This window comes from Globicephala melas, chromosome 16, assembly GCF_963455315.2.
Source record: "Globicephala melas chromosome 16, mGloMel1.2, whole genome shotgun sequence".
NCBI lineage: Eukaryota > Metazoa > Chordata > Mammalia > Artiodactyla > Delphinidae > Globicephala > Globicephala melas.
This window is the reverse complement of record NC_083329.1, coordinates 12,377,729-12,392,176: the sequence shown is the minus strand read 5'-3', so window position 1 is coordinate 12,392,176 and position 14,448 is coordinate 12,377,729. Positions and strand designations below refer to the sequence as shown.

At 40.3% G+C, this 14,448-nt stretch overlaps 1 protein-coding gene across 3 annotated transcripts in view; it reads right to left on the bottom strand.

The window, feature by feature from the left end:
• The window catches only part of FAM204A (family with sequence similarity 204 member A), a 30,753-nt gene extending 16,626 nt beyond the window's left edge, over positions 1-14,127 (bottom strand). Inside the window, exons 1-5 of one of the 3 annotated variants that reach the window (XM_030839290.2) lie at positions 14,070-14,127; positions 7,755-7,993; positions 7,136-7,223; positions 6,744-6,774; positions 6,456-6,555 (exon numbers count right to left, since the gene is read on the bottom strand). In XM_030839290.2, coding sequence (XP_030695150.1) covers positions 6,456-6,555; positions 6,744-6,774; positions 7,136-7,223; positions 7,755-7,988 — 453 coding nt within the window. In that variant the 5' untranslated portion in view covers positions 7,989-7,993; positions 14,070-14,127. Of the gene's footprint in view, positions 1-6,455; positions 6,556-6,743; positions 6,775-7,135; positions 7,224-7,754; positions 7,997-13,538; positions 13,732-14,069 lie in introns of those variants that run through there. The other 2 variants (XM_030839289.2, XM_030839288.3) reach the window with 2 other exon arrangements.
• Positions 14,128-14,448: the final 321 nt, after the last annotated feature.

Genomic DNA, 14,448 nt, shown 5'->3' with positions numbered 1-14,448 from the left:
GTGTTTCTCATGTCTCCCTTCCGTGCTTCCTCAGGGCCTCATCACCTCTTGTTTGTAAGGTTTCAACCCTCGTCAAACTAGTCTTGTGTTTTCCTAAAGCAGATCCCATGTCATTACCCAGCTCCAAACACTATCACTTCTTTCCTCGTTTTGAATAGCACCCAAATCCCTTCACAACAGGGTCCCCAAATGCTTTCTCAGCCCCATCTTGGGCAAGGCTGTACTTCCTATGCTCTGGCCACATTTATCAGTCTCTTCATACTCCCTGTGCCTCTGGATGTGTTTCTCTGTGAAAAATCTTAACCACCCTTGTAAGTCTCATGTCGAATGTTACCTTCTCTATCTCTGCAGGTTCCCTCATGCCTATACACCCGCTGACCCCACAGCACCCTCCCCGATGCCCAGTACCTAACCGCTCCCTGCTTGCTGCCGTGCCTGCATGCCACGTCTCTCTCCAGCACTTTCAACTCAGCAACCTAACAGCATCCATTCTCCAGCCTGTCCTGCTTATTCCACATAATAGGTCTGCTTGTTTCCCTCTAATTATTTAGGCTTCCTGAGATTATTTAGGACCTGGGTGCTGTACACTTTTACTCCAGGCCCTAGGATAATGCAGATCTCTTTTTACCACCAATGCCCAGGAACTAAACCAGTAGTCTGCTTATTTAGCGAGGCATTTCGCTGCAGCAACTGGCTAACTTAACTCCCTTTGGTTGCCACAGAGCCACAGCTTACCGTTAATGTCACAAAGTGGAAAACAAGAACATTCCCCTTTTCTGGAAACTTATATGAACTGCTGGGCCGATAGGTATAATTTTCACTTAAAAATAAATTAGCTAAAATTACAAATCTCTCTCTCCACCATCAACTAACTCCCATTCCCCCAGTCATTCTAAGCAGCATCTAATATAGTGGAAAGAGTGCTGGACCAGGACTCAGAGGACACAGTCACAGCGCCAGGTAAAGGAGATACTTAACTCATAAGCTCCGTTTCTTTAAAGAAAATGAGAGAATCAGCTTGGATGACCAAAATTCTCTCCTAGAAATAAAATCCAAGAATTCCACTTACATGGTCAACTTTGATTTTAGCTCTTTTAAAAGTTTTTTTTTTTTTTTCAACAAAGTTTCGCTACACATGACTGTTTCTTTTTTTCCTCCCTTTTCTTTTTTCTTTCTTTCTTTTTTTTTTAGCAATTTATTTAAGTAAAATATAATAGTTCTTTTTGGCTCTGAAAAATTTCTGGTTCCATAGGCACACCCAAACTCTCTGCTTCTATAAGAAGATACTAACATTCCAAATATTTTCAAAATGCTCATGTTAAAACAAACAAAAAAAAAACCCTGAGGTAAAATATTTCCATCACCTTAAGACTAAAAGTTAGAAATAGTTTACAAAGAACATGGTTGCTGAGGTCAGACCTGGGTCCAAATTATAGCTCCTCTACTTACTGGCCAAGAAACCCTGGGTTTTGTCCCTAAACCTCTATAAGGTTGCAGTTTTCTCACCTGTAAAATGAGAATAATGCCACATTCTTTGCAAAGTTATGGTAAAGGTTAAAAAAAAAAAAAAGTAAAATACCTAGCAAAGTTTTTAGATCATAGAAGTCATTCAATAAATAAGCTATTTATATTATATCTATCAGGATACCATTAAAACAATAAGAAGGTTCAGCTGTATATTACTACAGACCTCATTATAGTTCGTCAAGGGCTCAGACCCAAGTATAAGACCCAAGATTTCAACTTTGAGTCAGTAAGTAGTCTCATGAAATAAGATTTGAGTATTAAAGCTTTCTAAAAGTCTTAAGTTGGACCCCAGAGTAACCTTTATTGGAATTATCTAGGGCATCTTTCATACCACAGGAGTGGCAGGGGGCACAGAAGCACTGCTGATACTCTGCAGGTCCTCAGCATGCTCCTAAGAGGCCTTCTGGCAGGAATCGAAATTTAGCTTCAGATATATCTCAGTACAGACAAACTCAGGGATGGCAACTTGGTCCCAGGTGGAAAATCATCTAAGCCCAGTATCTGACAGGTTCCCATGAGGTAATAAGTAAGCTCTTATTAACAGTTTTGTTGCAGACGTCAAGGCAGTACTATAAATATCTAAGAAATTTATGGGTATTAGGTTTAACATCAAGGAGTAACCATCCGTATGTGTGTAGCAAAATCTCTTTTAACATACCGATTAAAGCTCTTCAAGTCAAACTGTAACAATATATTTCTAGAGAAATTTTGCTATTAAATATTTATTCAGATAACATATTCAATTTTCAAACCTTAATACAAATGAAGTGTCCACTCAAGTTTGTTGTTCTATGATTAGACCTAAATACCTAGGGGAAAAAATTAAGTAATCTCTCCATAAAGGAGGAAGAAAAAAAAGAACTAAGAATTAAGTGCTACTACTTTTACATAAAAATCACGCCTACCTAAATTATTTGAATCAGGTAAGTAAAAAACTAAGTTGGACTGTTACTTCAGAAAAATCTAGATTTGGGACTATTTTACTTTTCAACCTCCTCTGTTTTCTTAGACAAATCATGCTAGGCTTCAGTTTCTTCATCTGTATTGTGAGAATAATACTGGCCATACTACCCACCCAACGGGGATCACATAAGGATGACGAGAGAATGGTTTGTACCTGATCCCAAGGGAACAACATGGTACCTCTACACCCCACCATCCACCCTACCCACCCAACACCCACCTACTCAAGGCAACCAGCCTGTGATCTTTGTACTGGCGCTCCGTGTAAGATTCTAGTAAGAAAGAGTATTCTGCTAAAAAAATAAGTTTGAAAAAAGCCACACTATACAATGGCAGCTTCCTCTCATAAACAACTAAAAATTATCAAAGACATTGTGCAGTTACTCTCAAAATTTTTAAAAGTACCTCTGGTTTTTCTTGCCAAAAAGTATCCATTAAGTATACATAAAACTACTTTCAAAAATGACTGCTGACTAATCAAACTGATTCAACTAAAGAATACTTGAGACATTTATAATGAAATTAATGAGTAAAATTTATTCTAAAGAAATTCCCACATAGACACAAAATAATTGTTATGATTACAGAATTATTGATAAGTGCCAGAACTGCTGCCATTAACACAATTATAGCTGTATTTAATACAAAGAACACTTTAAAACAGCTTTGGATATTAGGAAGATTACATTTTAAAAATATAAGTCTCTCTGCACTGTCAGGGAAGCAGGTGACAGCAGTGTTGTAAATACACATCCTTGGTTTACCAACAGTTTTGGCTTGGCAGTGGAGAAAGAAAGAAAGAGAGAGAGAGACAGAGGAGAGAGAGAGAGAGAAGGAAGGAAGGAAAGGAGGGAGGGAGGAAGGAAGGAGAGAGAGAGGGAAGGAAGGAAGGAAGGAAGGAAAGAAGGAAGGAAGGAAGGAAGGAAGGAAGGAAGGAAGGAAAAGAGAGAGAAAGAAAGAAAGAAAAAGAAAAGAAGGAAAAGAATAAAAAAGAAAAAGGACTACACGATAGATGTAAGAAGTTTGTTTTGTTTTACCATTCTTGAGAGTTGAGTGATTGAGCGAAAAGAGACTAAAAAGGGTCTCTGAGATATGGTAACAGATCAGCCTCTGCTCCAGAGAAGTAAAATAATGGACTATAAATCCATGCTAGTTTTGTCCATCCTGCATCACGGATTTTCATGATCCTCTCTAGATTTCTTGGGCAGTGCTATTATCTGCTGAACTTACATTTATTCTTAGCATTTATCTTGGTGCCCCCCGTGTGGACATTCTTTAATGTCTATTTACTCTGTTGGATTCACAGTAGAGACTTTAGCATGACAGCAAAAGGGGCGCATGTGAAACAGTGATCCCAAACCAAAGAATGAGTGTGAACCTGCTGGCATGCAGTTAAGCTGAACTACCAAGAGAATATGAGATAATCTGGCTTCACCAAATCCTTCCTTTCCTCTTATGCTTGCATTTATTTATAGAATATTAAGTGCTGGCAACATCCTGGGCAGATACAAGCCTGGCCAGCATCAGTTTCCTTGTTTAGGTGATGCCATGACTTTCTTGGGCAGATGCCATTCATACAGAGGAATGTCTACCATTAGGAAAAGCCAAACTTATAAAACAGATCAACAGGTGATTATAAAAGTGTTTAGAGCGGTCTTCCTTTAAACAGAAATTCCTTTTTAAAATGGTGTTTGACTTATAATTCTTTCTAGAATTCGTCTAATGTACAATGCGAAACAGAACACTAGTTCCTAAAACTGAGTTGTTTAAAAGATTTTGCACATGAAATCCTAGTATCCTTGATTAAAGCTACTCTTCACAAATTCCAAATTTTAGACAAAGAATAAGTTGGCCTTATCTTCCAAGTATCAAGAAGGTACAATTTCATATATGTAGGGAAATAAAAATATTCTAATACAGATAGATTGTAAAAAAATGCCTTCAAAATTTCTACTTTTTAGAAAGGCTAAAATCTGAATTTCATAGCTTTAACTTCACTAAGAAACAATTCAGACATTCTAAAGTCAATACAGTTATGAGAAAACACAACAAATACTGTAAACAGTTGAAGATCAAAGACCACCTAAGTCACAAATAAAACTTTAAAAAATATTTCCTATGAGAACCAACATTTAACCATTTCTTCCTTCAAAAGAACAATCCAGTCAGAGGTTGGGACTCTAAAGCAGGCGGGCCAGAGATGGCCCGTGGACCGCTGCCATCAGCATAAGCCTCCTCCCTCAGGCTTTGGAACGGGTTTGGTACAGTCAAGAGCATCCTCCTCGCAAGAGCCCTCCTCCCGGCCCACCAGAATCACAGGAGTCAAGAGCACAGCAATCACACTTTAAAATGCTCACCAGCCCCTTGGGCAGTGAAGCTGGAGAACTGAGAATGGCACAATAAAGCCTGGGTTTCAGTTTCACCTCTACCAGTGCTCTTTCTTTGTAAGAAATTTAGCATTTCCGCACCTGCTTGAACATTTGGAAAAAGGAGATTGCCCAACAGCTCTAATTATTTGCAGCAGCAGGTGATCCTGGTTCCAATTCCGCAGTGTTCTAGGGATTAGGTGACAGGAATTCTTGGCAAACTTGGAATCAAAAGGTTCGCAGGTAAAACTCTGTTGGGTCAGTTTCTTAATGCATGTGCCCTCAAGGAGGCAATTCCACCCAATGACGGGTTTAAAAATCAGAGGTTTTTCATAAGAAATACTGATTAACCAGAAAATGGTAATCACCTCTATACACAGTAGTTTACAGCAATGATCCTGTCTATACATGCAGGATACAATATCCTTGGGCTTCAACCAGCAGGCCTCTGTGCCTCTGTCCCTATGGCCCAGAGCTCAATTTTCATGCTCCTGGAGTCTGTCAACATTCCCCTAAGTGAATGTATAAGTTATTCATTCATTCAAGCCTCTACTAAATATTAACGCCATCTCTAGCCTGACAACTCCCAAGCATGCATCTCAAGCTCAGACTCTCCTGAAGCTCCCGCCTCGTTTTACCAAGTGTATTCTATTCCTGCTTGCTATTACCCATGCCCCAGAATTAACTCTGGATTAGGCCCCACTCTAAACCTCCCCTCCAAAGCTTTCCCATTTTTGTAATTCACATGACTATTCACACCACTGCTTAAGTAAAACCCCGAATGGTTCTCTCCCTGCCCTCATAATCCTAAATCTCCCCACCACCTCATAAGCAATCAGGAGGCAAATACTGTTGATCCTACTTCTACAGTGTACCTCAACTCTACCCACTTTTCTATCTTCAGCAGCACCATTCTTGTTCAAGCCGCCATCATCTCATGCCTGGAAGAGTCTCTTAACTGTCCTCTTCTCATCTGCTTTTGTTGCCCCAAGGTCCATCTTCCACGTAAGATGCAATCTTTTCAAACGTAACTTAGATCACATCACTCCCTTAACTTAAAACCCTTGAATGTCTCTCAATTGCACTGTGACTAAAACCCAATTCCTTACCTTGTCCTCTAAGGTCCTACAGAGTTTGGTCCCTGCCTGCCTGCCTCTCCAATCTTACCTTGGGCCACCCACCCTCCTCCTCACTGACCCCGTCCAGCCAGGCTGACCTTCTTACGTCTACTCAAATGTTCTATGATGACTCTTCCACCCCTAGGATCTTTACCCAGGTTATCACCTCTACACTAGCATTCCTTATACAGATGGTTCCTTCCCATCCTACGGTCTTAGTGGGACGGCATCCTCTAAGAAAGGACTTCCATGACCACTCAGCTAAAGTGGGGCTTCCATTTTAATTTCTTCACTATATCCTGTTCATTTCTTTCTTAACAGCTTTTTTAACGATTTGTAACTATATATTTACTTGTTTATCTAGCATCTTGCACACATTAACTTCTTCATTGAATGAATTAATGAGGAGAAACACCTTAGGCAAGGTTAATTACAAACATTTCCCACTGGCTAATGTAAGATGCAATAAAAAAGATCTTACCTTTTCAATTTTTTTCCTTTTAACAGGGGGGTCAAACCTATCGTTGACTCCAAAATACTGAGTAAGCTCCTTCAACTGGGTTTCACTTGAGGACTGTTCACTGTAAGAAGAGAGACAATAACTCATGTTTTACAAAATGTACTCACTTTTACATTTACTGTTTTTAATTGGTTACTACAATTATATTACATCTACTAGTTCTTACGTTTCAGAGGTTAAGTAGTTCAACTATTTGTACAAGTTCTACAGTACTATCTAGGACAGACAGATATTTTAAATTCCACCTACCTTTGAGATTCTTCTTCATTCTTCAATTTACCTGAAAAAGAATTCACAGTGTCAATACCAAGTATTCGGTTATTTCAAAATTATGGTTATTAAAAATTGTTGAGGGCTTCCCTGGTGGCGCAGTGGTTGAGAGTCCGCCTGCCAATGCAGGGGACACAGGTTCATGCCCTGGTCCGGGAGGATCCCACATGCCGCGGAGCGGCTGCGCCCGTGAGCCATGGCCGCTGAGGCTGCGCGTCCGGAGCCTATTGCTCCGCGACAGGAGAGGCCACAACAGTGAGAGGCCCGCGTACCGCAAAAACAAGAAACAAAAAACAAAAAAAAAAATTGTTGAGCTCAATTGGTCACAATTTAATATTAGCACTATTGACAATTAACCTAAATTAAAACACCTTTTCTGGAGCGTTTTCTTTTTTTCTTTCTGGATCTTGAAGTTGAGATTTTCTGTTCAGAATGTTTTGTATGCAGTTCTTGAAATTTCTACATAAAAGTAAAAAAAAGGAAAGAAGCAAATATGCTTTGAAGCAAAGCATACATCTGAAAAATAACATGTTAAGTAATAAAAAACTATAACATTTATAAAAATACAAATTTAATGAAACTAGTTCAGTTCTTCTTGAGATACTCTATTGTCTGAGACTTTCACAACCTGAGTTTTTATCTTCATTTATTTCCAAATAAGTCAATCTGATAATCTGTGGGTAAAAGTCAATGGCTCATAGACAACAAAGAGATTAAGACTGTATTATGTTAGGCCAAGTAGCTAATCCTACTAACTGTTTTTTTTCCTTCCTCTTTTCATGAAAAACAAAACAAAAATGAACATAAGTATCTGAGTGGCCAGTGAATTGCCCACAGACCCACAGAGTAATAAAATTACTCTGAGTCAATCTTCCGTACCTATTTACCTCCCAAGAACATATACATTCTGACCACAGCAGAGACACACACAGGAACATGCACAAACACACAGGTACAGGCTTTAATAAGAACACGTCAGAGAAAACCTACATTCCACATATTTAAGGGAATTCCAGAGGGACACTCTTCATATGCATTTACATTTGCCTCTGCTTCAGTTTTTGGTCCATCTGTAGGGATATCTGAGACCTCTGTGTTTGTAATGGTCCCATCTTCTTTACCTTCTTCTAAGTTAAGTTCAGAGCTCTCTACTGTGGCTTCATCATCAGAATTCAACTCAACATCACTTTCATTTAGGCCAGGAGGTAGCAGCCCACTCCACATCTTTTCTGCTAAAGGGAAAAAAATGAATTAAGACGTATAAAGTAGACATGGAAAGAATTTTAAAACCATTAAAAGATACCCCAGCAACCTAATAATTATACCAATGGTTTGGGAACAGTCTATCTAAACTTTTTTTTTTAATTGGTATAAAGTGGGATGTATCCTCCATATTAAGATAATGTAAATATTTTGCTTGTATAAATTTTTTGTTTTTTTGGCGGTATGCGGGCCTCTCACTGTTGTGGCCTCTCCCGTTGCGGAGCACAGGCTCCGGACGCGCAGGCTCAGCGGCCATGGCTCACGGGCCCAGGCGCTCCGCGGCATGTGGGATCTTCCCGGACCGGGGCACGAACCCGTGTCCCCTGCATCGGCAGGCGGACTCTCAACCACTACGCCACCAGGGAAGCCCTGTGTGTATAAATTTTTAAAAAGTGTATTTTCAGCAAGTTTGTTACAAGACACACCTACAGATGAATGACTTAATGACAATAGAACCTCGATTCTCTAATATATGGATAATCTTGTCCAAAGAAAAGAGGAAATTCAGTAAAAGCATTCACGGCTCAAGAATGTTAAGAGCCTAACAATATACACTGCAGGCAACTTAAGAATTATAATACTATATTTCAAGCTGTAACAGTTAGAGGAGAAAATAAAATTGGATGTTTCGCCTGTATTTGAACGCACGAAACTTCAGGGGACTACAGAGTAGGAAAAGTATTACTCAAAGGAAAAATTTTAAGCTATGCAGGTAGTTTGAGAAAAGTATGGTGGTAAAAAGGATGTCCTAGTTTTACATTTTATACTGCTTGCTAAAGTAATACTAAATGGAGTACAATCCTAACAATTTAACAAAAACATACAGCTTTTTAAAATAATACTGTATTTGGGAAACAAGTTAAAGTTCAGGGTAATTCTTATCATTAGTTATACAGCCCATTGGTAGAGAGAACCATTAACTACTGTTAAGTCTAATAAAAATGATTTTTAAAAACTGAGGTTGTAATCATTTGCTAAAATTATAATTGAGTACATTTTCACTATTAATCTCCACGACACAGTCTATTTTAGCATACGTAAGGAGCCAAAACCAGTTCATTCAAAAGAGGCCTAGAATACAGACGTTGGCTGTACTGCTCAAGATTTACGATCAACTTAAAGGAATAAAATAGAAAGATGGAAATCTTTTTTGCTAACCTTTCTGCCCCCTATTGCGTTAACCTAGTAAGAAAACCACCAGCATTGTCTCTGAGACAAAGTATCACGGGATTTTGCATTACTCTGAATAATGGATGCCTGATAACTTTTAAGGACCTCCTCCCAAGTCCAAAGAATCAGCTCTCACTTTTCAGTCTGGGTCCAGCCTCATAGTTGCTGGCTCTCTGAAACATCCTCACCAAAACATTCTCTTGGCTTTTTAAGAGGAAGGGTTCTAACATCTAACTACTCCAACTGTAATCCTGACTCCACCATATATTAGTGGTATGAGGAAATCATTTTTAACACCTCTGACCCCCAGTTTTTTCATCTGTTTTACAGGAATAACTATATTGCACACAGGGTTATTCTGAGGATGAAACAACATAAGCTATTGAAACACTCAACACAGTGTTTAGGAGGTTCTGGGGACTTCATCAATGCTAAGTTCTTTTTGCCATCATTATTATTACTTCTGTGGCCAGGTACTGCATTTTTATCATTTCTATCATGGGTGGCAGCATCCATAAGGTAGCTTTGAAGTTTCTAATGTTTAAGGTGCATTCACTTAGCAATTGATGCAAGTCAGGTACTTCCTTGATTTCCACAGTCTGACTGAAGTTTCAATTAAAAATGTTGATGTCTTTTTCCGAATGGAGCAATAAAACCAGAAGCAAATTACCAGGAAGATAAATGGAACCTAAGCTTCAAGGCTCTTCTTTTTCACAGGTCCTTCCAAAGCACTATACCTGATTTTCTATATTTTAAATCTGTATTCCTTTTTTTAAAGAGGAGGCCTCAAATTACATAAGCTCCAAGCCCTATAAAACCTGGATCCATCCCTAAATCTGGCCTGAGGATTTTAAAAGTTGGAATGGAGGTTATGTTGAGATATTCTGTTAGCACAAAGGACATAGTGTAAAACATGCCAGTATTGAAGAACAGGTGTTGTGCTATTAATAAAAATATTTCTACTGTTTTGAGAAGCAGGGGGAGGGGAGTGATAATAAGCTCCGTCATGACTTCGCCACTGACATAATACACCTTCAGACTCACTATCCCGTTTCAGGACTCAAGGACAGTAACAAGTTTCAGAGTTAGCTTTCTTAGCACCAACTGGGGTTCTACGTTCGAAGCCACTGTTTCTCCTCCCTGTCCATAGCATCTTTTACATGCCCACTGTGTGCCAGGCACTCTTCAAGACATAGGAACAGCAGTATACAAAACAGGCAAAAATGCCTAACCTCACGGAACCAACATTCTATACAAATGACAAGCTTCTGTCCATCAGCCAAGTACCACTCAGCCCAGACTTCAGCTGTGGCCGCTCAGATGGGCACAGTTCCTCCACTGGGCCACTGCTTCAGTATCTCCACAGGGTGACTCTGTGCTCTGGGCACCCAAATGGGTTTCACCTTGGGAAGCAGTGCCAGTTGCCATAGACAGGGCATGCCTTTCCTCATCAGCCCTCAATCATTTTTGATCACTTTTGGACTTTCTCAAAATCATCTATTTTTAGTAAGTTCTTGCTGATGTGGCATTAAGAACTGTCCTCAGGATGCCACTGACTGGTATGATAGTTTCTTGTGTGTGCCCACAGGGGAAAAAAATTAAAATAACTTTTAAAAAGTGGACTCTATATCCAAATCCATAAAACAAGGCAAAGTTCAAATAAGGTGTGTTTCTGAACTTAATTCCTAAATATCTGTAAAGTGATGTGCCCTTCTCTGACCATAAAACACATACACACACACAAATACCAGGGCAACTTGGTGGCCACGGACAAACACAGATTATTCACTGAGGAGCGTGCAAAGTGCCCCCCTGAACAGCAGCTTGGCTGCAAGTCAGCCAATATGGAGTGGCTGCTTCGTGACTTGTTTTAGGCTTACGTTCCAAAACACTGTCTTTAGCACGTACCTGTTATTCATACATTTGTATTGTACTATGGTACCAACTGGTCCTATCAGGCCCCCTGTTACTTCTGTTGTGTTCGTCTGGATTGTGATTCTCCAGCTCTTTGAAGTGCTGCTCACCTCATACCTTCCAGAGTGCATTCCTTCATTTTAAAGCAGATCACTCCAAATTACCCTTCACATGTGAAAATTACTCAGCCGTTCTCAAGAGACGTGGCATACCAGAGAACAAGAAACAAGTTTTTTAGTGTAGATGATCGCCAGGTCTATAGAACACTCCGTGTATCAATACATAAATTTTCACGTTTTTAGCCTGCACGTCAAATATTTTAGTTTTATCACTTAGCCCCAAAGAAGATGTAAATCATTCAGAATCCCTTTTTTCTCTATGGTTTTGAGTATCAGCCTCTCCATTTCATATTGGAGAGATTTTTCCAATTCCACAATTATTCTACAAAAAAATTCTGTGTATGCTATGCAGAACACATCTTTAGTCCAGGGCTGACATGATTTATGATGAACAAAAAATATTTATGTATCATCCTCGTCTCAATGGCTGGGCTTTCTTTTGCCCGTGGAAACCAAACACAGTCACTACACTTAGCACACCTGGGCAGACGGCAATGCACCTAGAAGAACACGACACAGCTCAGCAGTTCCTCAGCTTAGGTTTTCCCAAAGTTTTATGAAGACAGTAATGGAGGTCTCTAAGCTAATTTCAATATTCAAAAAGCCCAATATATTTTATTATCCCTCAAACAATATCATCCACCTTTAGGTCAGGAGACTTAAATTCAATGAAACATTCTTCACCACACATTCATTCAGCAGAGACTCTGACTGGTAGCTACAGACCTGATTTTTATTAAAAAAAGAAAAACATGAACAAAAATTAATGAATATAGTTTAGTGGACACAATCTTTCAAAATATAGCATCCATGGAGATATCAAATTATAATAAAAGGGGTTCTAGGTTGTGAAAGGATTGAGAAACAGTGGTAGAGCAGCAGAAAAAACACTGTTTTGAAAGTCAGAAGATGGGTTCCTGATCCTGAACAACAAAATTGTGGGGAAGACACTGCATCTGTCTGGGTCTTTATTCTTAAGCTGTAACACGAAGGGTGTGATCAGATCTCTGGGATGTCCTGCTGCTCTAAAATGTTTCTTTATGGATCTCAGTATTATACGTGCCCAAATGCCCAGAATCACCTCATTCTTTGCTGTAACATTCCATCCTCTCGCAGTCAGAACAATACTAATTAAACCTCAACACCCCAGAAGATAAGGGTTCTCTCCTAACCCAGCCACCACAGGCAAGCTTGCTAGTTTTCAGTAAGACTCTGCACTTCAGAGAGAACACCTAAAAGATGCTCTGCAGAAAGGGAAAGAAACCCCAATTGTGACAGAAGAAACAGAAACAAAACGAAAAACAAAGCAGGTCACCGCTATACATGGCATACAAACAATGTGACAGGCACCGTTTTACCCTTAATCCTCACCAATGACCCTTCCACTAGGAATTATTATCTAAACCCCTTTTACAGATGAGGTAACGGACTCACCTAATGCACTGTAATCCACTTATCTTAGAAAAATAGAACTCTATAGCTTGAAAACTCTATAGAGAACAGACTTTAAATAGTAATATATTCTTGGTGACACAGATTAGAGAATGGGTCTGAAGAATGTCTCCAGCCTGTAATTCTGTTAACATTTGTTAACAGTGAGAATTTTCTTCTCACTTTCTAAGGGCAGAAAGCTATGTAAAATGCTAGGCTAAATCGCCTGAAGTCACATTCAGAGGTCTGGGTAATAATGGCACATTTTCTGGAAGTCCAGGCAACTGTGTATAACCAAAACTCAATCTGAGTAGTTTACTGGGTAAATGTCTCCTGCCTGTAATACTCCAGAATTTCAATTCCATTTTTACCAAATGAAGCTGTCTTATTTCCCAGATTTTATATTCAATTAGAAATAAAGAAATCTGAATCTTGTCTGATCTGAATTTAATCTTACTTGTATGACAGTCACAAGCCACCACCCACCAATCTCAAGATTGTGTTAAATAATTTACACAATAATCAGTTTCTGTGACTGGGAATTAGTTACTTAACTGAAATACTTTTAAGCATGCTGTCATCAACATTAATGTAAATGTCCTGTTCATGTTTATGAAATAAATACGCTCCCTTTTCTCAAAAAGGTAGAGAAAGTACAACTGAATCACAGGCCTGACTTCGGATTTAAGTTACCAATCTGATTACCCTGATAAACTATTTAGCAGGATTTTGCATGTATGCATATGTTTTCATCAAAGTGACTGTTTTGTTTAGCCAACACTTCCCCAGACTCAAAACCCTACACGGAAGGATTTACAAGTAACCAATAACACTTGGAGGCTCATTTCAAATTGGATGCAGCTGTGAGAATACTTACAGGGTGCAAGACAGCAATAGGGTGGCTCTAGAAAGGTACATCTTTTCCTGTTTGGCTGCACAACCCGTAACTCTGCAGGCTCTCCGGCAGCAGGGTCACACTCCGATCCCCGAGCGGGAAGAATCCCCTCCCAGCACAGAACTAAGCGTTGCAGATTCTGATGTAGGACGTCTAGCTTGCTGACACTCCCATTGACTGCAGCTGTCTTCCAGGTACAGAAATTGTAAACCAGAGACTGTTTCCCGGACCGAAAGTCTGTCTCCTCGTCCCCTCTCACTCTGGCTGAGATGGGACGAAGAACCCCTATCCCACCAACAGGACGGGGAAGGCGCTGCGACGCCGGGTCCAAGCAAAGCGGAGGCCAGCTCCGCCGACTCTCCCGCGGGCCCGGCCAAAGGGTTTGAAGGCTCCGCGGAGAGGCTGTGAGGCCACCCACGCTGGCTCCCTCGCTCCCCGCACCCGGCCTTCCCAGGTCCGTCACACCGGAGTCCGGGCCGCCCAGAAGCCAGCCCAACCACTAGCTCTACTCACCGGTCCGTAGCCGGCCGTCCAGCAGCCATCTTATGACCCGTCAACATCGCGCCTTCTCATTGGCTCCGGAATCTCAGCCAATAGGCTAAGGCCTTTCTGGCCTGGGGTCGCCATGGAAACCGGCTGCGTTCAGCTATGCTTTTAAATAGGCAGGAAGGGGTTGATTCCTTTCTTTCTACTTCTTTTCTCCCAGCTTTTCTCTCGTCGTTTTCTTCTTTCTTCTGGACGTTTTTAAAGACTGTTCTTTCTCCATTCCTCCCCGTACTCCGTGGTGAGGAAAGTGCTGGCTTAGACCTTGAACTGAGTTCATTCCCCAAGGACGGAAAGTCACTGCAGAAGCTCTCTAGACCCTTCTGGGAACGTTTCCATTCATACATCC